Below are 24,330 nucleotides of genomic sequence, written 5' to 3'. Positions count from 1 at the left end.
ATGTTCTTACAAAAGATTTGTGACTGTAGGGCAGAAAAAAAATACTCTAATGCTTTCACTGAATGTATAAAACATATCCAACCAGGCATGGGAACACTTTCACAGAAGCATTCAGAGTGGGAAAACAGCCTTGCATTGAAGATGTTTGGTCCTATTCTCTCAGAGCAGGGAAATCTAAAGCTGGTCTCTCTCCAGAATTTGCTGCCAGGGGAATGTCAGAGCTGATTCCCACTGCTGAGACCTTCCAACAAAACCAGTGCTATGAAAGCTTTCCTTTAGAGTAACATGGGGAATTCCTCAGATCTTGGATTTTTCCCCTTTACAGTTAAGCAGGGTTCTTCTGGCATTTCTCCAGACTAGAAGAATGCAGACTGGCCCCAGATTGTTTGGGGTGGAAAGTATTGCCAAGCTGCAGGAGAAGCACTGGTGTTTCATTACTGACACTTTTTTTTGCCTTTTTCACTTAGTTTGAAGAACCATGTCTCGTTAACTCTTCCTACCTGATCCTGTGCAAAACTCCAGCCATTAACCTGCTGTTGAGGAGTGTCCGAATCAAACTGGAATTTATTCTGGATAATCTGAGCTTTGATTTCAACTCACTGCATCCCATGCCTTTCTCTTATGAAGTCAACCCCATCCTAAAACCATTGAATGCTGAGGACCCTGCCAAACCATATCGTCACAAGCCAGGAAGTGTCATCTCTGTGGAGGTAAGACAAAAACCAGCTGGAATTAATGTTCCTTGTATGAAGTTTTAAGTTGGTGTTGTGCAGCATCCAAGGTTTTTAAAGCATTTGACAGGTTGCAACCTGTCACTGCACGTCTGCTTTGGCCTGTGAGAAACAGTACATAAGAGGAGGAAAAAGTTCATCAAAAAAGCCTTCTGAGTCCATAAATAATTTCTAGGGCTTCTTAGGGCTTATGGAAACTTCTGTGGTTTGTTTTGGGGTTTTATTTAATCCTAATAAACTGTTTGTATATGAGATATTAGTACTACATTATCCCCACATCCTGTTCTCAGCTGCTGACTCTATCATAACTACTTCAGTTTCCTCTAGAAGTAACTTAGGAATAAAAGAATCCTGCCAGTGGGGAAGACCTGTTACTAAGTGAAGGCAGAAACATCACTCATTAAAGATGATACAGAAGAGCACGGTGACTCTATTTTTACTGTACATGCAAGAAAAATTTGAGGTATTTTGTTTGTATGGAAAGGTACTTTTCAGTCCAGTACTCTTAAAGAAAGTAATGGCTGCAGTTGTAGGTGCAAATCCTCCACATGCTCTCTTTTTGCATATGGGTGAAAACCTGTGAGGATGTAAGAGCATAGATATGCCTAGACCACTGCCATTGGAGCTGAATGCACCGTGGAGATGTAGGGCAGTTTGAGAAGACTGGAAGAGAACTTTAAAAGACAAGAAGGTTGATCTGTCAGCCTGTTGGGATACCCTGACAGAGCTCTGGGCTCAGAAAGCATTAAAGCATAAAAATGTAATTAACATCAGTCAGCATGGTTTTATTAAAAAAAGAAAAAGTCTTAATCCCCAAAAAATTAAAGCAAATAAGAGAAATAGCACAGATATGTTATACCTTTGAAAGGCATTGATTGACTCAGCTGAGTGCAGGTTAACTGACATGAGACTACCTTTTTAAATATACAGAGTGAAGAGCTGAGCTTAGCTGGGTTTCGCTGAAGAGCCTTAAGAGGACAGGCTATTTATAACTGTACTTATGCAGTGTGCTACAGATCCTAAAGCTAAATCTAAATCATATGCAACTGAATTTTTTAGCTTACAAACTTAACTCCTGCAGCCCATTCACATCTGAGCCTAAAAAGAAAAAAAAAAAAGGCTGTTTTCATCTCATGGTATTGGTCTCCTCCATCTTTTCTGAAACCATGGTAATACATAGCTGTTTTTTCACTGATTTCATGTGCTGTCCAAATGTATTTCAGGGGGAAAATCTAGATCTGGCTATTTCCAAGGATGAAGTTATGGCTATGATTGGGGAAGGCATCTGTGTGGTGAAGACGCTGACAAGGAATCACCTGTACTGCGAGCCCCCCTCGGAGCAGCCGGCTCCACGGCACCGCACCAAGCGCGAGGGCACGGACCTGCTCCCAGAGTTCACAGTAGGGAATCAGCAGCACTGCCAGGAACCCTGGCATTTCTTGAAGTCTGTGCGAGAAGTGGGAGTGGGATGTGAAGTTAGGCAAGGTGCAAGCCCTGCTGAGGGATGGGGGAGGTAACAGGGATGGCAGGGAACTGGTCTTGCTCTCAAATTCTGCTCTTAAAGGCTAAAGTTTCCTGAAAGCAAACAGTATAGCTGGGTTCAGTGTGCTGTGGAATAGCTCTTCTGGGCAGCTGTGTGCCCCCTGTGCTCATTCTGGAGAAGCCCTGTGGCTTTGTATCTCATTCCTGTACAGAGAAATGGAATCGTCATGGCAAATGCTTTCTTCTTACAGGTTCAGATGGGAAACCTGAACTTCCTCCTGGGCCGAGTGCAGTATGACACAGAGAGCCAGCTCACCTTCCCGCTGGAGGCACAGATCGGTTTGGGTGTCGGTGCATCCTTTGTGGCACTGATTGTTCTGGTCATTGTCTTCATATACAGGTAAGAAGGTCTGGCATGGATGAGGCCTTTAAGTTCCTCTCAGTGTTTGTCAGTGGGTGTCACTAAGTGTGTACATCTTGGACCTAAACAGGGTTTACAGTTTTCTTTATTTTGTGCCAAATTCTGAGCTCCTGGTGGTGTTGGATGTGGGAGGCATGTTGCCCTGCTAGTCACAGTCTGCACTGTGGTTCATTAGAATCTAATGGGTGCTTCAAGAGGCACATCTAGTTTATGGTACACTGTGTGGTGTCCTTCAAAAATGATGCTTTGTAGAAATCGCCTCAGCACCAACTGCCCTGGCAGCAACACAGCAGTTGGCAAGGACAGTCCCTGGGCTAGTGCCACCAAGAGCAATTTTGCTTCTTTATTTCAGGAGGAAGAGCAAACAGGCTCTGAGAGATTACAAGAAAGTTCAAATCCAACTGGAAAATCTGGAAACGAGTGTTCGGGACAGATGCAAAAAGGAATTCACAGGTCAGTCACTGAGCTCTTGGGGTTTTGCAGCTTCAGGGAAACTTGGAGAACCACCCTCAACCCTACCTCTCTTCCCATTCCTGTGTACTTGTCTGCGTAGCTCAGAGCAGGCGATAATTTATCCTGTGCCAGTGCATAGAAACGTAGAGCCAAATTCTTCCTTTTAAAATTCTTTAATTCAGGGCACAGTGATTTATACAGACCTCTCTCATTCACCACTTCATCCTCCAGACTCAGGTGAAGAGCTAAAGTCGAGACAGCACGCTTGGAGGGATCTTAAGGACAACTACTAGCCCAGTCTTTGTGTAGGGCAAATTGAATTGCAGCCCATGTTCCAAGCTTACAAGCTTTATACTTCAGCTCTTTACAACTGTGGAAGACATGGGGCTCTGAAACTCTGCATGTGACTGAGACTGTAGTCCCCACTAAATGTGTGAAGGAGTGGGGAGCGGGTCTCTAATACTCTATCTTTGCTGTAGACAATGCCTGTAACCACAGATGTGTTCTGAATAGTGGCTTCCTCTTTACAAAATTGGAAACCAGCTCCTGATTGGAACGTTCCTCATGCTATTTCTCCTGCTGCCTAGTCTAGCTTTAAATGTTCTAGCAATGAGACCACAATATGCCTCTTCCTGAGAGGAAACATCCTTCTTCTTTCTCAGCCCCATGCTGGTGGCCCTGGTTCCTCCACTTACCTCATGCTCTGCACCATCAGTTGAGATCATGTCAGTTGTGTCATCCTCATGGGCATTTTCCTTTTCCTCAGACCTGATGACTGAGATGATGGACCTCACAAGTGACCTTGTGGGCACAGGGATCCCCTTCCTGGACTACAAGTCCTACGCAGAACGCATTTTCTTTCCGGGCCACCGTGAGTCCCCACTGCAGAGGGACCTTGACATTCCTGAGTGCCGACGGCAAACAGTGGAGCAGGGCTTGGTCCAGCTCTCCAACCTCCTCAACAGCAAACTCTTCCTCACGAAGGTAATGTCCCTGTCTTTGCTGGCATCCTGCTGCGGGGCCAGAGCCATGACACTGGCAGCAGGAGGTGGGCAGTGTCTCAACATTCATTCCTTAATAGTTCTCTGCACTGCTTCTTCCAAGAGCCAGCAGCTGTGACTGCTTTGTTTTCAGCAGAGTCACACACTGGCTTTTCTCTCTCCCACCAGTTCATCCACACTCTGGAGATCCAGCGCACTTTCTCTCCCAGAGACCGGGCCTATGTGGCATCGCTGCTCACGGTGTCGCTGCATGGGAAGCTGGAGTACTTCACTGACATCCTCAAAACACTCCTGAATGACCTCGTGGAGCAGTATGTGGCCAAGAACCCCAAGCTGATGCTGCGGAGGTGAGTGAGCCAGCCATGGTCCCATTCCTGAGGGGACAGAGCCTTCTGCCTGACTGGCAAACTCTGAAAGGCTCTGCCAAGTCTTCTAATCCCACTTTGCTGTTTAGAGGTCTCTGAGTTCATAGTCATGCCATGTTTGGAAGCTAAACTGAGATATCTCCCATGTTTAGATCCCCAGTAGTCTCCTATCTGGTCCATCCTTCTGATCTGAACACATTTCCCTTGTTTGAGACCTACCAGAGGCTTGCCACTGTTCCCTGCTTCATGTCTCTCCAGTTCTGTAATTTGGTGCCTCCTTCAGGCTGACAAGTGCTTCCAATAAGCAGTGTAAAAAGCATTAACTGTGCTGGTCTTGAAAGGCTTTTTTTTCCTCTCCATTCTGTATTGTGACTTAGAGTGCCTTTCTTCCAAAGCAAGTGATCTTTACCTCCAGATTTCCCCCAGTTCTGCACCACATTCCTGTGACCAACCTGATGCTCTTTTTCAGGACAGAAACAGTGGTAGAGAAGCTGTTGACCAACTGGATGTCCATCTGCCTGTATGCCTTTGTGAGGGTGAGCTCTTTGTCCCATTGTAATGTAGAGGGGCCGAAAGAGGGGAGACCGGCACAGCTTTGCTTTGTGCCTCACTCATAGCTGAAATAGTGCCAGGGTAACCTTGTATTTCAGGGTGAAGAATAAGGGCTGGGCTGCTCGCTGGGAATGGGGATTCTTAAATCAGCATCAATACTACTTGTTTCCAGGATGTGTCACTGGTTCATGGAGGCCTCAGTGTAGCTCCTTTATCTTGAAATACACAGGACACCGGCTGGTCTGTGCATGGAAGGAGAGATGCTGGTCTCATTCCTTTTCTAGAGGGCTGAGGAGGCAGCAAGGATTCTCTCAGATTAGTGACAGAGAGGCAGAACAATGCTTTGGTCATGTGCATTTCTCTGGTAGCTGGACAGTGCACTTTTCCTGTGCATGGAGCAGGAGCTGTTGGCACAGGATCTTTCTTTGCCTACTGTGGCTCAGCTGCTTGATATCCATGTTTCCATGCCTGGGGCTCTGCTGGGAGGAGCAAGCTGAATTTCTCTCCTTCTTTCCATGCCAGGATTCTGTTGGGGAGCCCCTTTACATGCTGTTTCGAGGAATCAAACACCAGGTGGACAAAGGGCCAGTTGACTGGGTGACAGGGAAAGCCAAATATACCCTGAATGACAACCGCCTTCTGAGAGAGGACCTGGAGTACCGCACTCTGGTAAGTGCCAAATCTTCTGTCCTCCCTGGTATGACAGGGCTGGATGTCTCTGCTCCCATAACCAAAGCACAAGTGCAGCACATCCTGCCACTGTCTCCTGGGAGCTAGGTTTGTTCCAGCAGCACAAGTTCGTAGATGATGAAGAGGTCTGCTAAATCAGGCACTTTTGCCCCAGGCTGATGGGAGCCTTGGTGTACGTGCTGTGCTGTGTCTAGAAATAAAGGGGTGATGTTGCTGATGGCACATTGAAGCTCCTGCCCAATGCTCTTGAACCGGCTTCCAGCTCTTGACACAAGGCTAAGAACACAAGACTGAGGTGTTTAACATCTGTGATGTTTTCTTTTCTGAATCTCCCAGTGAAAGGACTAGCTGTTAACTTGCCTGAATGCCAGCCATCAAAGGTGTAAATGTGTCAGATGTAATCTTATCAGCTGAGTAGCTGTGACCTTTTCTTCCCCAGACCTTAAATGCTTTGACACAAGCAGGAGTTGGTGCAGGAGGGGCAGAAGACTCTCAAGGGATTTCTGCGAAAGTGCTGGACTGTGACACCATAACCCAGGTGAAGGAGAAAATCCTAGATCAGATCTATAAAGGGACGCCATACTGTCACCGGCCAGACCCAGACACCCTGGACCTCGGTGAGCGGAGCTCTTTGATGACAAAACTCAGTGAGGAAGTGAAGGAATGGTGGTTCAGTGTCTGTGCACAGCACCCTGGCATGTATGACATCTGTCATTCTGTGCTGAGTGTGCAGAATCACTGACCACCCTGGCTGGGCACAACAGGGAGGAGGCTGTAACAGAAAGAGGCAGGGGTGGGAAAGAAGCAGTTGGGGTCACCCTCTCTCACTTCATGGTGTTCTTTGCCAGACTCAGACCGCAGCAATGGCTTGGTCAAAAGGATATGGAAAAAGTGTCGGAGGGGAGAAGGATTTGAGTGCAGTGCAAAGATGCTGTGGGCATAGACTGGCACTTCTTGACAGCCTCTTTATATGTCAGGGAGGATTTTGCCCATGGTAGCTAATGAATGGTAGAACTTAAATTGGGAGAGAAAACACTCAGTTTTCCATCTTCTTAATTCTGTTGATGAATAATAGTGATATTTAGAGATGAGAAGGTACCAAGGAAATAGTAGCTGATAACATCTATGGGTGCATGTTTGTGGTTTGAACCACCTCCTTGAAGAGTCACAATCTGACAGAATTTGTAGGAATATGACAGGTGGAACATGGGAGGCCATGAGGCCACCTGTTGCTTGCTCAGAGGGGTCTGTCCTGTGACTGCGGGACTCAGCATCATGACAGGCACTTGCTCAGGTTAAGTTGTCTGTGAAATAGCACAGGTAAAAGCTGAGAGGACCAGAGGGTGTTTAATGAGGTCAGCCAGGTTGACGCAGATGACGGCTCGAGTGAGCAGTTAATCCTTTCCTTTTTTGTGTTTCAATGGCTGTAGAGTGGAGATCGGGGCTGGCAGGTCATCTGATACTGTCCGATGAGGATGTGACATCTGTTGTGCAAGGAACTTGGAAACGTCTGAACACTCTTCAGCATTACAAGGTCAGAACTCAGTCTGCCATTGCCTTATCTCTCCTCTCATCCTTCTACACACTGTCAGGCTCTGTTTGTAGCTCTGGCTCCGGGTTGACCACTGTCAGAAGGTTGGACCTTTCTTGCAGAGCATATTCAAATTAAGTCAGTGCTGTGGCTGCAGCCTGACTTCCTCAAACACAACCCTATCCTTATCCCATACCTGAGATGTGGGCATGTGTAGGGCTTGGAAGGATAGGCACAAGTTCATACTGCAGTGAAGGTGATGTGCTGGATCTGTTCCTGTTCCAGGCCAGATCAGTCAGGAGGTGATGACACACTGAGTTGCCAAGTACCTTCTAACAGTGGAAAGAGGGATTTTTTTAATTACCTTGCACCAGTGTGTTGTATCTTGCAGTATGTTAGTACCTTGCTGCAACATGTTCTAGATCTGAATGACCTCAATCCCTGCGTATTATCTTCGTTGTACTTTGAACATTTGTTCTTTAATTGGTACAGACAAGATTTTCTCACCCTCAGGAAAGACAGTTATGGTGCCTCCAAATCCCTATTTCTGTCCCTGTTTCTAGTGATGGTACAGCCTGTTACGCTCTACAAGCACTTGCCTATTATGCTGATGAGAAACCTGCCATTTGCTTTGAATATTGTTGTTTTCCTTGTGTGCAGGTGCCTGATGGAGCAACAGTAGCACTCGTCCCACGCCTGACCAAGCATATCCACAGGGAAAATCAGGATTACATCCCAGGAGAAAGTGAGTTTGATGTCTTGTTCTCATAAAATTACTTCAGAGCACTTGCCAGTTTGTGGGACAAGTCTCTTGCTGTAGCCCCAGCTTTATGCTGATATAGAAGGCTGACACATGCCTTGGATCCTAATAGGATTGTCAGGAAATGTGAAAGTTTGGTCAGGTGAGGTCAGAGAAAAGTAAGAGTGTGAGAGCAAAGGAAGGCTGGGCTGGGTGTGAAAATGCAGAACGAGCACAGTTGTCTGACTCTCTAGGGCTGACCACAGTCTGCAACTTGCAGAAATCTTTGTTCCTTCAGGTGCTGAGCATGGCCTGAGAGAGATGATGGGATATCAGGCAGTTTCCTTACTGCCTGGCAGAGTAGACAACTCCATGGATACTCCTGTGGCATGAGGGATAGTACCCACAGGCTGCAGCTTAAGAGATTGACACTGAATATGGAACAAAACTTCTTCAGCAAAAGGGTGGTTCAACCCTGCAACAGACCACTGGGGTGGTGGGGGATCTCTGTGTGGGGAAGTTTCCAAGACCTTGAAGGTTTTGGGTGAACAAAGGCAATCTGCTGTATAGCTGGCAAAGGTTGTACTCTGCAGAAGGCTGGATAGAGGCCTCCAGAGATTCCTTCCCATCTGTGTTTCTGTTATACTGGGAAATCTTGCTTTCTTGGGCCTTACCTGGCCAAAGTCTACTGTGGGAGAGCCAACACTCATCTGTAAACAATTGCTTGGTTTAGAAACACCAATGCTGGAAGATGCAGATGAAGGTGGGATCAAACTTTGGCACCTGGTAAAACCAACAGAAGAGCCAGAGCTTCCCAAGCATCGGCGTGGGAGCTTAAGAGATCGGGAGCGGGCCAAGGCAATCCCAGAGATCTATCTGACACGTCTGCTCTCAATGAAGGTGAGAAGAAGCACAGATTGTGTTGTGCTTGGGATCTTGCCTTCCTTCATATCCCCCAGCAGATTGCAGGGGTGTGTGTGAAGATGAAGCAATGCCCTTCAGTGGCTTTGAGAACATTTGAGTCTCCTCTACGTTTTGCTTTGTTCACCAGGTTCTCCCTGACCTTTGTCCCACACACCACAGGGGCCTCCTTTCTCCTTTGTTGCTGCTCCCTTCAGTAGGGGTGGATGGGTGAGGGGCTGTCACTGAGAAGAAGAGGGTGACCTCTCATCTTTGAGGCCTAGGCTCTCTACTCTCCTCTGCCTGTGCTGACCCAGTCCTGCTTGATTTTCCACAGGGCACTCTGCAGAAGTTTGTGGATGACTTGTTCCAGGTGATCCTCAGTACCAACCGCCCTGTTCCTCTGGCAGTCAAGTACTTCTTTGACCTGTTAGATGAGCAGGCCATGCACTATGGCATTGCAGACCCTGAGACCATCCATATCTGGAAGACAAACAGGTAGGGTGTTCCTGAGGGCCCTGGAGGAGGCACTACTGACTTGCTTAGAGCTTGTGAAGTGACAGCCACCTCTGCCTACTGAGGAGGAGCGAAATTCAAGTGCAGGGCAGCAGACCATAGGGTGAAGAGCTGGTTTTGCTGGGAGGGCAGAGCAGAGAGATACAATAACATGTAGAGTATCTTTCAGCACTGCAGCTGCCACCTCTGCTGATGCCCTTTTGCACTTCTGTCCTCTCTACAGCCTCCCCCTGCGGTTCTGGATCAACATCATCAAGAACCCCCAGTTTGTTTTTGATGTTCAGACGTCGGATAATGTGGACGCTGTGCTGCTGGTCATTGCACAGACCTTCATGGACTCCTGTACAATAGCTGACCATAAGTTAGGGCGGGTGAGTACGGAGGGAGAAAGGACCATGGTTGGCACAGAGAGTTGAGTGCTGCCTTAGGAAGGCAATAATGTTTACAAAGCACCATGGGGACAGCAGGCCAGGCTCCCCTGGGTCCCATGTGCAGCTGGAGAGCAATGGGGACTCCTGGGAAGAGAGGAGGGAGGATCAGATTTTGTTTAGCAACAAGAAATTGTTGAGGAATGCTCTTTATTTACAGCTTGCAGTTATTTGGGGGACAGAGCTGAATTCAGTTGGCTGTGGCAGACAGTGGGAGTCACAGGAATCAACTTGGGACATTGATTGGCCATTAGAAAGGCTTTCCACCATCACTACTCACCTTGTGCTGAGGGTGGAACAGTCCTGCACAGGTCATCAGAGATGGGATGAGTGGATCTCTGGAGCACATCAGGCATCAGCTGTGCAAAGCCATAGGCAGTGTGATCTCATACTGGTGATCACCCAGCTCCAGGGGGAAGGCTGGACTAGGGATCCCAGAGTGCCTTCATCAGCACATCGCAGGGTACCTCAGATTGCATTACTAGAAGAGAGCCTGTTATTTGAAGTGCCTCTCCATGCAGAGGACAAAAAATTCGTGGTCCTGAACAAGTGACAGAAAATAGAAGTGTGTTACCTGCTGAGGTTAGTCCACAGCACAATAAAGGAGCCTTTCATAACCAATTCTGGTTTTGGATGTTCAAGGACTCTCCAATCAATAAGCTGCTTTATGCCCGGGACATTCCTCGCTACAAGCAGATGGTGGAAAGGTAAGTGATGGATGTGAGGAGCTGTAGTTTCAGCAGTGAGGAGAGGGGACCATGCACTAATTCCTGTGTGCCCCTGTCTAGGTACTACGCAGACATTCGTCAGACCATCTCTGCCAGTGACCAGGAGATGAACTCTGCCCTGGCTGAGCTGTCACGGGTAAATAAAAGTATTTCAGAAGTCACCTGGCCCCTCACCAGTGCATCCAGGAGAGAGTTATTCACGCAAAGATGAGATATTCCAGCTGAGTGTGCAGTTCTGCTCAGACACACTGACTGTGCCTAGTGGCTGCCCTGCACCACAGGGAGGGTGAGGGTCTGCCGAGAAAGCACTGGAGAGAAGAGGGGGTAGTCAAGGATTCAGAGCAAGAAATACATGTGATTTTTTTCCTTTGCTAGCAACTGTTGGTGAATTCTATTTCCTGTTGCTTTCTTAATGAGTTGTGAGGACACAGAATTTGACAGGACAATTGTTAGGTGTCTCACAGTTTTGTCTGATTTCTTCTCTTATAAACAGAATTACTCAGGTGACCTCAATTCCCTGGTGGCTCTCCATGAATTGTACAAATACATCAATAAATACTATGACCAGGTGAGTGTGTATTTCCAGCAGGTATGAATATACCTTTCTTCTTCTACCACCCAAACAAAAAAGCTACAAAAATTTACAATTAAGAGCAGCCAGACTATTCCAACACTGTATTGTTTCATTGGCATGCAGAACTCATGTCATGAGTTTGTTTTATTCTTATTAAAGAGCAAGGGAGGAATTATCTCTAACTTGGAGCTTCTTGGGATTTCATATGTGCTTCCTTATTTTTACTCCAATATCCAAATATTCTACTTAAAGAAGAAATGCAGTTAGTTCAGATTAATTTACTAAAGACATAATTTTCAGGTGAGAAGTTTAGCATTTTTTTTTGCCATGTGAAGTCTGTAAGTTAGTACAATGAATCTAGAATCCTTCTTCTGCGGTTAATTTGAGATTAATTACTGCATACCCACTCTAGACTAGAGCATGCTGAATTTCAGCTTGAGGTTCTCCATAATGCATGGTGTTCAGCTGGTTGGGTGTTGTGTGCTGGAGAAAGGCTGCCAGTGAGCTCTGTCTGGTTGCAGATCATTACTGCCTTGGAAGAAGACCCAACGGCACAGAAGATGCAGCTTGGATATAGACTGCAACAGATTGCAGCAGCTGTGGAGAATAAAGTCACAGATTTGTGACAGGCACAGACAGACTGCTCTCCCCTGGCTGAATGGGGACAGTGCTCATCCCAGTTGATAAACAGGGTGTCCTGCTGCCATTGGAACCAGACTCTCCGAGGAACCTGCGGGTGACGTGAGCAAGGGGATGGCCAAGGCAGTACAAAGTACAAGCGTCCTTGCATCTCAGAGAATATTTTTTTACAGGTTTTTTTTTTTTTTTTTAAAGCAAAATGAAACAAAAAAAAAAGGACAAACTCTGGTTTTTCCCTGGCAGACTGCTGAGGGACCACGCAGGTCCTTCCTACAGATGTGAATGTGCCAAGTTTGCAAACCATGTTATTGAAGAGCCAGGTGACAACACCGAGCACTGTCTGTGGAGTCCGCAGCCTTGCATGGATGCCCTTTCCAGTGCTGGAACACTCCCTGCTGCAACCACTCACTTCCTTGGGGATCAGGAAGCTTTTCTTGGGTTGATTGCTGTGCTAACCTCTGTTTCCAGCTGGCAGGCACTCCTGAGAAACTCCTTGCAGCAATGTCCCTGCTGGTCCCAGATGTTGGATGTGGAAAGGAGAATGTCCAATGGTGAAGGTCTCTTGTTCCCCAGTGCTCTGGTCTCTGACAGCTCATGTGTGGCATCTGCTTGGCTGCAATGTGCTCACCAGCATGGGTGTTTGCCATAGGGCCCACTGTAAATGAACAGCACCCCTCACCCTTTCCCTCAGGACAAATTCAGTGTGTGAGAGTCACTACCTGGCTCACTTCGGTCTCCACTGACTCAGCTCGGATCTGTCTTCCTGGTTCCTTGTGGTCAGAGGTTGCCCTGCTCTTTGGAAAAGCACAACAAATGCCTTGTGCCACTCCCCCTTCCTCCAGTGTCCAGCTGTTCTGCTGCTCTCAACTGGACTTGTAAATACCCTCAAAGTTAATGTATTTAAATGCTAAAGGAGAATGTTTAACTTTGTGGCTTTGAGACAAAGCTTTTCTTGGAGAAGTATCTCTGTGCACTTCTACTGACAAACGTCTGTCAGCACTGGAGCAGTTTTCTCCACTGCTTTGTCTGCAGGGATAACTTGTAGGTGTCTCCGTTGTCGTACCAGCAGCTTGCCTTTCCCCACAGCTCAGTCCCAGGCTCTCCTTGTGCTCTTCTCTTAGGCTTGCCTTACACCTAACTCTCAGCTCCACTGCTCAAACTCTCCTCTTGTGGCACATAGAAGGGTTATTTGGTGATCTGTGAACTCAAAGGAGCTGTCAAGCACAACCATGATGTTCCCAAGGAGGGTCGGGTGTCCTGCAAAAAGGAGTGATTTGTGCATGGAGGAGAGGGCTGGAGCAGGCACAAGCACAGTTAGTTGGCAGCTGTCACTGGGCAGCTCCTCACTGCTCCCTCCTTAGTTCCTCCACTTTGTGAACAGTCCTCTGCCCTTCTAGGAGCTAATTTATAAGGGTGATTTACTTGTTCTCTCTCCTGCTCACCCACCCCTGCCCCCCCCAGCTGCTAATTCCACACTGATGTCCTGTGTGCCTGGGGCAGGTAGACAGGTCTGACTCCTCTGCCACTACTCTGAGGTGGTGATTGTGTGGGCCAGGAGGGAGTAGAGCTAGAACAGAGCAGGATCACATCCCTACCTCTCTTTACATTGCAAATAGCAGTAATTCCAGGCCTGCTCCATCAGCCCTGTGGCTTTGTGCGAGTGCTGTGCAGTTGCAGAATTGTTCTTGGAGCAGGCTATTGCTGGCCGCTGTTCTTCTTCTGTGACCCTCTCTCAGCAGTATAGCAGTGTTCCCAGGTACATGGTGTGCCCAGAATATGAGCATCCCTGTGCAACCTTCTGCTCCTATCCTGCTGTACAGAGCAGCAGGGTGGCTGTCTGGCTGCTGCCAGGCAGAAATGGGGTTGCAGAGTTTGCCTCTTTCCCCAGGTGAGGACCAGTTAGGGTCTCACTCCTGCCTGACCATCCATTTCCACAAAACTCATGGGAACTTAGCATCTCTGAAACCTTTGTCTTGACTAGATCTGATTGAATTGGTCACCCCAAAAAGCTGAGTAGAGGAAAGGACTGCTGGGTGGGAAAAAGCCAATACAATGCAGGTTAGTAAAGCCCATTCCTTTAGGGACTGCAGGAGGAGATTCCTTGGTTTGAGGCAGGTGCAGGTATAGTGGTGGGGTAGCATTGTCCCCTTGTGTGTTGTTGGACGGACTTTCTACCCTAGGAAACAAGGCCTGGTTTGTGGCCTCTCCAACTTGCTCAGCGTCTGCCAGAAGCCACAGACACTCTGCTGGATTTCTGGGTCTACAGACTGTCAGTGTGTGCCCCCATTTTTGCAGAATTATCTCTGCACTTTCCCAAAACAGAGTGGCTTGAGGCTTAATTCTCATTCCACCTCCCACTGGTATCCACATTCTCCCTGCTTCTGTGTTCCTGGATATTGGAAATCATCTCCTTTCTCCAAGTGTATCTGTGAAAGTCTACTTTTATTAGACTGATGATCGAGATGTAAAAATAGAGCTAAACATAGGTGTTTGACTGACTTAACATGTTCAGCTTGTCCTTGCATGGCTGGGCAGGACACACTGCCCAGTGCAGGTGCAGTGAAGGTGGACAGCTGGTAGTGCCCTCCTCCTCCCATCCATCTGTCCTCAGCGTTGTAGATACCAGCATCCTGCTCCCTGGGGACACACACTGAAGGTCCTCACTGGGATCAGCTTGGGTGTTTAGGCGTGGCCCCTCTTATCTCCGTCCGTGCTCCTCTCCTGTGGCAAAATCCGTTTCTGTGGCAGGGTTCTGTTGCATTTAAATTTGCACAAAACAGGTTTTATTATGAAATCCCCTATTGCAGGGAAAAACTTATTTATTTATTCCTCGTGATCCTTCCAAGTTCTTTCCAGTCTCTGCCTGATTCCACAACCGACCGGACATTCCTTGTCAAGGACAGAGAATCCTGTCTGGATGTTCCTGTTTGCTCACAGGTAGCAAGTTCAGTGGGCACCAGCAGAGAGAGCCCTGCTACCGCAGTCTGCTGTGGGACACAGGGATGTCACTGCTCCAGTGGGACTCCCAGGACCTCGAGGTTCCCCAGTGGCAGGCACACAGCTTTATTTAGTGCTGTGGTCAGAAGGAGGGACTTGCTTTTGCCATGGTCTGGGTGAAAGGCTGAGAACTGATCAGTGTTAAGATAAACCTCTGTTAGTGTATTTGAATGTCTCTCCCTTTGGCTCGATGAAGCACAGCTGGTGCCCACGTGATGTAGATATGAGAGCTCCTCCTTTCATCTGTCTGGTGGCAAATTTAGGCTGTACCTGAAAGCTTTTTTATTTTGGTAGAAATGGTGGCTGATTTTTTTAAATGAAAATAGAGGGCTCTTGGATGCTGCTGCCTTGGTGAAATGCCATCTTTTTCAGGGCGTGCCCTGGTTGCAGCAAGATGCTTTTTTGTTGTTGTTGTTGTTTATTTCTATTTTTTTCTCCTTTTTTTTTTTAATGTGTGCCTTTCTTGTGGGGATGGTTATTTTGGTTTCCAGAACACCCAAGGCATTTGCTCTTGTAGTCTTTTTCCTGGTCTGTGTCGTGGTGACTCTGCTCTGTCCCAGCCTTGTGACTTCGTGTCTGTCTGTCTGTTATGGTATGGCCTGACCTGCATTTATGCCCTGCCACACCTTAGGTTCTGCTCAGAGCACCCAAGGTACTGTCTTTCTCAAGTTTGAATTAATAATTAATATAAAAAGCTTGAAAAAAAAATCTGAATTTTGTTACATAGTGTAATAACTGTTTGTAGATACTGTTCTGAGATGTAGGAATCTATTGGTGATATAAGAGGTTTTGTCTGTAAATAATCAGTTTAGAGTCAAAATGATTTTAATAAAGAGAATTCTTACACAATAATTCAATAAATTTTAATATACAACCTCTGTGTCATGCTGGTATTGCATGATGATGCAATTACACAGAATGTATTTGCCTCTTTTTCTTCCTAAGTTGAAACCGTACTCTGAAGCACCAGGACCCAGAAGCTGTGTAAGGAGTGAGGCTTTTCCCTCCTCCCTAGGCTGTGTTTCTTCAAGATAACCTTGTGCCACCTTCCACCTGCATCCCTCTGCAGTTTCCAGAGCTCAAATACCATTCCTGCCCACAGGAGTTGGCAGCCTCCCTCCACAGTCTTGGGCTGGCCCTGGGGCCGCATGGTGCCCTGGCTGTGGTCTCTCACTGTGGGTAAGGGTTGCTGAACCTTCATTGTTGTCACTGTTGGTCACTGTTGTCCACCAGCATGAGGCAGAAACTGGTGCTCCTGATTTACCAAAACAACTTAATTCTTAAATGAATTTCACAGTTCTTCCCAGACAGCAATCTGGCTCCTGGCCCATCTGTCCTCTTTTCTTGCCTCCCCTTCCTTTACTAGCAGAGTTTTGTACAGTCTGCTTCTCCCCCTCTTTTAGTCCCTGCTCTCTGTACTCTGTGTTTCCTTGTTGCCTTTTAAGGGGTCACAAGCCACTTGTCCCCTGCCTGCTGCCCCACAGGCCTCAGCGCCCGGCCTGGCGCAGCCTCTGCCCCCTCCCTCTGTATTTTTAGTGCAGGGAAGGCAGGTGAGAGCAGAGGGGCACAGGCAGGGGGAGAACCACTCTGGGAGGCCCTGGCCTGGGTTTGGCAGCCTGGAGCTGCAGCAGAGCTACTGCAGGCAGGGTTAACCCTTTGCTGCAGGGCTGGGGCCTGCTCTCCACAGCCTCAGCCAGGAAACCCGAGCTGTGCGAGCCCAGGGCCCCCGTGAGGGGGAGGCCAGGCCGTGCCCAGCGCCGCTGTGAGGCTGCAGCTTGTGGCAGTGAGGGAAAAAAAATGTGATTCTTACTGTGTGTGGCCTTTTCCTCCCCTGTGTTGTGTGGTGCTGGGATGCTCGTGTCCCCCCAGGGCTGTGGGGAGGATACTGCTGTGCTTGCTCTCCAAGAGACAGGAACAGGGGAAGCAGGGGCTCTGTGGCCACCAGCACCATGCTGTGATGGTGTTGACTCTGCAGGCACTGCTGGAGAGGCTGAGGTTCCTCAGGTCTGGCAGTGTGGCACACGGGCTGGTCTGGGAGCAGGGATGGCTCTGCCAGGCAGAAGATGGTGCCGCAGAGCATGTCCTGGTGACACACTGCTGGGAGCAGGGGGCAGAGTCAGGCAGCCCCACGGTTTCTGGCAGAGCAGAGGGGGAGGATTTCTCTGTTTCCATCTCGGTAGAGCTGTGAATTTCCCGCTATAAATAGTTGCTGTGGAGACTGTGAATCTGCAGGCTGACAGGCCTGCTGCCAGGGAGGCAGGGAGAGGCCAGCAGTAAAGTGAATCCACCGCAGCTGTCTGAGGTCTCCTGCTCTCCCAAAGCCAAGGTTGTTCCCAGAAGTGGTGTTGTGATCTGATACCCTGCCCTACTCCTCACCATGTCCATCCAGCGATGCAGAAGTTTGGTGGGCTCAAGGCCATCCCTCCTGGGGCAGTGCAGACTAAAATCAGAGCAGGACCAGCTGGTATCTCACTTTGGAGAGCTCCAGAGCGAGCCAGATGACAAAGGGAATGGCGTGTCCTACCCGTGAGCTGCTGCAGGGTGAGTCTATGCTGGGCCCTGGGGCTCAGAGCCCTGCTGGGGCTGGTTGTGTGCTGCATGCTGTGACTTGCAGGGATGCTGTGCTTAGCCAGGGCTTGTAGGTCTGTGGTGGTGCAGGAGCTGAAAGTGTATTGCTCTGGTGAGTTCTGCCACTCCAAAGGTCCAGGTGTCATAAGGCATGACTGGTGTTGGGCAGGTCTGTACACTGTTCTGTGCAGGTTGGGTGGAGGAGTCCAGGCCAGATGTGAAGCATCTCTCCTTGCCCATGGCTCTCACAAACCAGGCAGGAGCAGTTCTTGGGCTGAAGTCCTCTGAGCTAGTCCAGGCCTGCAGCAATTCAGTGGGTTCTGCACAAAATAGTTGGAATGACAAAAGCAAAATAAGTTGCATTTAATGTGAAAGTGTCAAGAAATGACGGATTAAAAGCACCAATTGTCCTTTATCACAAAGCTTAGAAAAAGTGCATTTCACTTTCCTGTACCAAGTTGCATAGCAACACTCTTCATTTTTTTGCCAGTGCTTCCATCCAGAGAGGGTGGATGGAGGTAAATCTTGCATGCCTGAGGACAGACTTGGCTTGCCTCTGCAACAGCAAGGCCACCAGGGCCTGAACTGCCCAAAGGCTCCATCTGCCCTAGGGCTGAGTCTTACACTTTGGGTCTGCCTCTGGGTCCTATTTTCTGACTGAAGTCTCCTGTCACCAGAACACTCCACCAAGGGAAGAAGCTGTTGAACTCCCATCTCCACACACCCATGAGTTCTCCTTTGGCAGGTGAATGGTAAGCTGCATGATTAAAGCTTGCTTGCTCTCAGCTCAGGCCCTGCTGTCCTCATGATGTGAGTGAAGAAGACTCAGGCAGATGCTGGTGGTGCAGGAGTGTGTGAGGGTTCTGATCAGCTCAGTCTGTGCACAAATAAGGAAAATTTTGATTTCAGTTCTGTTTCATAGGTGAGATGTCAGGGAGCATTTACTGTAGAGAGTGGCCATGCAGACATGCAGCATCCAGGGGGTTTATAGACAGACTCATTCTGAACAGCATAAATGCAAGGGTTAGAGGTGTAGAAATGTGAGGAGGGGGAGGCATTTTGAGCTCCTTTCAGACTTCTGTGCAGGCATGAGTAAACAGAGTAACCCTTGCTGGGTGCCCAAAGGCAGGCTGTGCCTCTGGCTGCTGTGCTGGGAGAGGAACATCAGCACATGGAAAGAAACTTCAATGTTTTGAAAAGTCAAAACATTGAGTCAAAACAGGTGCTCTGTCTCAGCAGCTGGAAGATGTTACAGCTCCAGAACAACTCCCTGCCACCAGCACTGCTAGCCCTCCATAACTATTTCTGAAAATCTTCTGGTTCAGATGAGTTCTTAGCTTTAGCAACCTGATTTGGAGTATTTAAAGTTCAATATTTCTACCTGTGCTAATGCTCCATGGGCATTACTCTCACCTGTCTCGAGCTCTGACAGTGTGTGTTAGCCTGAAGCTTCAGCTGTACAGCAAGTGACATTTCCAAATTATGAAAGGCCGGGTTGCAAGTGCCCCAGCTACTGTGGCTTAAATCTGTATTTCATTAGTAACAAGGGCTCTGGGCTGCTATTTCAGGTGACCAGTACTGAATCCAGTCCTACCTCAGTGCTGCAGCACTGGGGGACAGCAGTTGGATCAGTCTGTGTTGTCTTGGTGTTTATGCTTTGGACTGTCATAGTAACAAACCCCAGGAGCAGCCCCTTGCCAGGATGTCCTGTGGCCTTGCTGGGATGTCACAGGGTGGTCAGTGACAAACCCGTGCTCCAGCCCCAGGGCTGGACAGAGGGCAGAGGAGCAGCCCTGTAGTGTTTAGAATGCAAGTCCTGTTTCACACCCCTCTGGAGCAGGAGCCTTCTCCTGCCAGCCAAAGCCCAAATTCCCTCCTCAGCCAGGATGGGGGTAGGGAGGGGGTGCTTTCCCTGGCTGTGGGAGGGGATCCCACAGACCCCGCTAAGCCCCTGAAAATACACACTAGGAAACCTGAGACTCCCACCTGGCCCTGGCCTGGGACCAGCCTGCCAGCTTTCCTCTTCTGAACTCTTAAAATAATCCCTGTCTCCCTGAAGTGCCAAAAGTGTTTGTAACAGCCTGACTGCAAGAGCTGCTGAAGGGAATGGGAAGGAAAGGGGTGAGGGCACAGCGGAGGTATGGCCACCCTGCAGCTTTCTTGAAAGGAATAAAGTGCTGAAGCTCACACTGGCCATGTCCCACAGCTTGGTGTCCCAGTGCATCCATCCCCTTGTGCCAGGACCTGCCGTGCTCCAGGGCCATGGAGGAGCAGGTGCAGCAGGAGATGCCATCAGCCCAGCACACAGGTCAGTCCTTGGCCATGAGGCTCCAGAGATGAGATCATGCCAAGCTCTTCCCAGGCTAGAGGAGGCCACTGGGACCTGTCAGGCTGTCCTCAGCTGCTCCTTCAGTCTAAGAGCATTTAGAGATGTCATTAATATCTCTTGGTGATGGTTTTCCACAGGAGGCCACTATCCCATGCAGGAGGGAGAGGTGTTCAACACACAATACCAGGTGCTGCACAAGCTGGGATGTGGCACTTTTGCCACTGTCTGGCTGTGCCAGGACATGAGGTGAGGGGCTGAGTGCCATCCAGAGAGGTGGGAAAGGGTGGCTGATGTCCTGGGCGGGGCTGGGGCTGAGTGCCATCCAGAGAGGTGGGAAGGAGTGGCTGATGTCCTGGGCGGGGCTGGCCCCTCTTGCAGAAACAGCAGAGCACAGTCTGGGAACATGCCAGGAATCCCTGAGCACAGGGAAAACCTGACAACAAGATCAGTGGGGTGCAAGGAGCAGAGCTGGTTCCCAGAAATCAAAAAATGTAAGTGAGATGGGATCAGCCCTTGCTCTACATTTTCTTTTCTTGTTTAGACCCTGCAGTATCCATGTTCTTTTTCTCTCCAGTCCCTTGCTGGTCCCTGGGGCAGTTGTGCTGCCAGATGCCAGAGTGAGGGATGCCCATGGGCCTGGCATGCTGCAAACCAAGGCCAAGGGTGCCTGCAGAAGGGCAGCACCTTCCCTGAGGGGCCCAGGGCTGGCTGACTGGCAGGAAGGGAAGTGCTGCTGGTCAGGGCCACTGACTGGATGACAGCTGTGGTTCATTTCCCAGGAGGAAGAAGCAGGTAGCTGTGAAGGTTCTGAAAAGCAGGGAAGGCTTTGCTGAGAGTGCCCAGGATGAGGTTGCTTTCCTCCGCTGTGTAAGTGTATTCTGTGGGTCTGTGCTTTGCTCCAGCGGGTGGCCACTGAGTTCAGGTTTGAGTATCAGCCTCATCATCCCCTCTGCCTGCAGGTCTCAGTCCAAGGAGCTAGGTGGGGAATAGGGAAAAAAAAAAAAAAAAAACACAAAAGCTGGGGAATTAATAGAAATCACTGGCCTCTGAAACAGGAATTTTCTCCTTCCTGCATCATACTGGGATGTGTCCCACTTGCCCTGTCAGCCCATTTCTTTTAGCTGAGGCTGAAATCCAGCAAAAAGGAGGAATCTGCAGAATGATAAGATGGATAATCAACAGAAGAAGGTGGTAATGCTCTTAAGCAGGAGATGGGAGCATGTCTTCTGTACCTGTATCATTCACAGAGGAACATCACTCAGAGGACATTGCTGTATCACAACACTGATACTGAAGTAAAAGGAAATATCTGCAATAGAAAAAGATACGATGCACCAAAACATCATAAACATCTGAAGTCAAAAAGCTTCTTCTGGCCTCTGCTAATAGAGGTGATAATTAGGTGCCTGTATCTGGGTTGTAGCAAGTTGCCTTTGAAGTTGGCTTGAACTGCTAGTTCTTGAAGGCTTGTGGTTACAATTCTTCAAGTTTGGTCAAATACAAAGTTACATCAGCTTCAGATGAGTAAAAGCTATTAAATTCTGCGTTTTAAATTACTCTGTGGCCTTTCTCCAACAGGTTTGAGAAAGGTTTAGTTAACACCTGTAAATCTGTAGGCCCTATCTAAAAGATGAGCCAGATGCAGTGATGCAAGAGGAAGTACCAAGTGGCACTAATTTAATGTAATCAGAGGGCCGCTTTTCCATGCATCAGCACAACCCTGTGTAGAGAGTGAGCCTTACCCCTGATTTATTATTAATTCTGAGAGACATGCCTGCCCATTCAGCAGCACACAGCTGTTTCCCGAGGCTTGTTCCCACCAGCAATGGGGCTTAGTGCCTGCAGAGCTGCCAGAAGAGATGATCTGCTCTCTGCTTCCAGGGCTGCTCACTTCTGTTGTGGCAGAACAAACCTTCTGGCACTGGTGCAGGTGGATCTGGCCTCTGCAAAATGAACCAAACCAAAACTCTGGCAGTTGTGGCCATGAAGAGAGAAAAAACAGCATGAATTGCTGTACCAGGATAAGTGTTCTGGGAGACCAAGCCCCTCGTGCTCCTTGTGACACAGGTGTGTGGTGCTGGGGGTGCTGTAGCACCTGTGCCTGGAGGTTCACTCAGCACAGTACCCTGGGCCACCAGCACATGTTCAGGTGGGTGTCAGGACAAGCTGAGCACACGGTGCTGCTCCCACTGAATGCTCCCCTGGCCTGTTGCAGTTTCTAGCTGCAGATTTCTCGGGCCAAGGATGATGTTTATGTGGGCAGGAATTCTCAATGGATTCACCTTGAACCCTTGCAAGCCCCTGTGAGATTCAGTAACCACAGCCCCTGTAAGAAGAACTGTCCCCAGTCACCCATGTGCTGTGTGAAGAACCATCTCTGCTTTGTTCTTGGACCTACTACACGCTGGGTTTGAAGAGCCCTGGCTCTAATACAAAGATGTGTTCACCTCCTCCACTACCCCCCCCATATCCTATAGATCACTTGCCCACAGCCAACCCTTTTCCAGCACAAAGAAGCCCCCTTCACTGGGTTCTTCCAGATGTGGAAGCTGCTCTCTACCCTGATAAGACAAGTAGCATTTGAGTGGCCAAGGACAGCCACAATGTCTCTGCCTCTCTGCAACCCCTTGAGGGAAATTGCCAAAGGGCTGGTATGAGGCAGAGGAAATGGACAGCCACTGATGCTGGGAGCAGGGAGCTGTCTTCTTGGGGGAATCCCCTTCCAGCACAAGCAGGAGACCTTTCTGGGTCTGCCTGGAGAGAATAAGCAGCAGGAAATGTGCTAAATACTATCAGCAGGATTGGTGTGAGTTGTTTTAACACTGTGAATGTGATGGTCCCACCTGGTCAAGAGCAAGACAAAACATGCAGAAACTCATTCCTGGTTTTTCTGATGTTGTTTTCATGGGATTTGTCACAAAGTGCCAGAAGAGAAAGTCTGTCAGGCAGGATAAAACAGGTGCAAAGTGTCTTTGTGCACATATATGTCTCTGATTGCAGCTTTCTTGGAATCCTCCCCCTCAGGTAAGCTGCATGAAGAAAAAGGACCTGGCAGGAGAAAACATCATCTGTTTGTTAGACGACTTCAGAATGATTGGAGAGAATGGTTTCCATATCCTTCTGTGGAGAGTGTTTTTCTGGGCCTGCAAAGCCTGGGCTTGCCTTGGAGAGCCACAGGATGGTGTAAACCTGAGTGCTGTGCTGCCTTGAGGAGATGGAGCAGGGCTGCAGCTGGACCAGGGCACATGGGCATGGCTGGAGGGGAAAGGCTGAATTAGGAGGTATTTGGTTGCTTTGGTGAAAGGCAAAGAGGTGGTGGTAACACCTTTCCCTGTTAGTGAATCCCTAACTCTTTACCACATGCTTGCCTGGTATTTGAGGTGCTGGGTCCTTCCATTCGATGTCTGATGGGAAACTACACAGCCCAGGGACTGCCCTTGCCTTTTGTGAAAAAGTCTTTACAGCAGGTGAGAACTCAGCTGCAATCAGGCAAGGGTGCCAAGGGGCTGTTGGCTGCAGAACATGCCACATTCTTCCTCCCAAGGGGAAGGACTTGAGTGTTACAGCCTAAGCCTGCAGCCTCCTCAGGTTTGGGAAGGAGTCAGGGCCACAAAGTGCCAAAAGCCTGCAGATGTACACCAGGGAGTCAGGGCTGGCACTTCTGTTCCATCAGCTCAGTAATCATTGGGTTCTCTGCTGCTTGGAGAAGTTGCAGGGGACAAACAGCCTGCCATAGTTCTATTTCTTGTGGGCAAACCATCTCTGCCCTCCTGCTGCCCAGAGAAGTCCCCTCTGGCAGTAACGCCAGACTGCTGGCATTTGCCTTGGCATCCAGCTGGGGGTAACACTGTCAGCTCCAGCAGCTTTCCACATGGTACCACTGAAGGCTGCTTAAGGTCTCCCTCCCATCTTTACATGAATTTCTAAATTGCTGAGTTGGTCAGCTGGTTTTCTTTCCACATTGAGGTTTCCCCGTGCAGAGCCAGCTTTTCCTTCATCCCCTGTAAGGATATGTTGTGCCTATATAAAGATGGTGAAAAATGAGTTTCTTCAGGGCTGGCTCTGCTTAAGGAATGGGAAACCTGAGTGAGGCCTCAGAATAGTTAAAATTACTTGTTGCCTCTTGTGCTGAGATTCATCAGAAGTCTGCACACTTGCCAAGATGAAGATTTGCTACCCTGATTCCTGTGCCCTTCTAGGGATACTAAGAAAGAAAATTGCTTCCTCCTTCATCCTATTTTCTATAGTAGCCTCTCCTTTGTCTAAAGAAGCTCCACTAACACCTGAGTAAGTTACACAAAAATGTAGTGGCATTACCTCTGTGCTCCATTTCATAATCAGGCTTTTGCTTGATTATCTGCTCCAATTGTAAAATCTCAGTTCTGTTTTCCCCCTTCAGATCAGCACCGGGGCAGTATTTACTTCTGATTCATTCCAGTTTAGTTATTTAAATCTTTCCCCACATTTCACAGTTACCATTTAAGGCTGATATTTCCCTGGGGCTGGTGTTCATCCCAGAATAGAATTTGATAATACAGAGAATATTTACCAGTCCTTTATGACTGACCAGAGTGTTAAAAAACAAACCTAAACCTCCCCATAGCCTTTTCTCTGTTACTGATTTCTGATAATGAGTGTTCATTTCTGGTAGGTGTTGTTTATCTCTCCCCCATGACAGGCCAGGCT

General features: G+C 48.6%; 2 protein-coding genes across 4 annotated transcripts in view; both read left to right on the top strand.

The window, feature by feature from the left end:
• The window catches only part of PLXNB1 (plexin B1), a 55,706-nt gene extending 40,085 nt beyond the window's left edge, over positions 1 to 15,621 (top strand). For 2 of the 3 annotated variants that reach the window (XM_014306713.2, XM_031056334.1), the window contains 18 exons: positions 468 to 710; positions 1,955 to 2,131; positions 2,465 to 2,613; positions 2,987 to 3,087; positions 3,854 to 4,071; positions 4,257 to 4,435; positions 4,923 to 4,989; positions 5,528 to 5,674; positions 6,135 to 6,312; positions 7,126 to 7,229; positions 7,887 to 7,971; positions 8,699 to 8,865; positions 9,203 to 9,363; positions 9,605 to 9,752; positions 10,452 to 10,516; positions 10,598 to 10,673; positions 11,031 to 11,105; positions 11,633 to 15,621. In XM_014306713.2, the coding sequence (XP_014162188.1) occupies positions 468 to 710; positions 1,955 to 2,131; positions 2,465 to 2,613; positions 2,987 to 3,087; positions 3,854 to 4,071; positions 4,257 to 4,435; positions 4,923 to 4,989; positions 5,528 to 5,674; positions 6,135 to 6,312; positions 7,126 to 7,229; positions 7,887 to 7,971; positions 8,699 to 8,865; positions 9,203 to 9,363; positions 9,605 to 9,752; positions 10,452 to 10,516; positions 10,598 to 10,673; positions 11,031 to 11,105; positions 11,633 to 11,737 (2,445 nt within the window). In that variant the 3' untranslated portion in view covers positions 11,738 to 15,621. Of the gene's footprint in view, positions 1 to 467; positions 711 to 1,954; positions 2,132 to 2,464; positions 2,614 to 2,986; positions 3,088 to 3,853; positions 4,072 to 4,256; positions 4,436 to 4,922; positions 4,990 to 5,527; positions 5,675 to 6,134; positions 6,313 to 7,125; positions 7,230 to 7,886; positions 7,972 to 8,698; positions 8,866 to 9,202; positions 9,364 to 9,604; positions 9,753 to 10,451; positions 10,521 to 10,597; positions 10,674 to 11,030; positions 11,106 to 11,632 lie in introns of those variants that run through there. The other variant, XM_031056335.1, reaches the window with a different exon arrangement.
• A 3,956-nt stretch (positions 15,622 to 19,577) lies between these two features.
• LOC106631799 (SRSF protein kinase 3-like) overlaps positions 19,578 to 24,330 on the top strand; it is a 13,688-nt gene continuing 8,935 nt past the window's right edge. Inside the window, exons 1-5 of the mRNA XM_014306699.1 lie at positions 19,578 to 19,623; positions 19,782 to 19,890; positions 20,424 to 20,511; positions 22,669 to 22,756; positions 23,005 to 23,111. Of these exons, the coding sequence (XP_014162174.1) occupies positions 19,578 to 19,623; positions 19,782 to 19,890; positions 20,424 to 20,511; positions 22,669 to 22,756; positions 23,005 to 23,111 (438 nt within the window). The remainder of the gene's footprint in view (positions 19,624 to 19,781; positions 19,891 to 20,423; positions 20,512 to 22,668; positions 22,757 to 23,004; positions 23,112 to 24,330) is intronic.

Source organism: Geospiza fortis, unplaced genomic scaffold (assembly GCF_000277835.1).
Source record: "Geospiza fortis unplaced genomic scaffold, GeoFor_1.0 scaffold70, whole genome shotgun sequence".
NCBI lineage: Eukaryota > Metazoa > Chordata > Aves > Passeriformes > Thraupidae > Geospiza > Geospiza fortis.
Note: the sequence above shows the minus strand (reverse complement) of the source record. Positions and strands in the feature narration are given on the sequence as shown.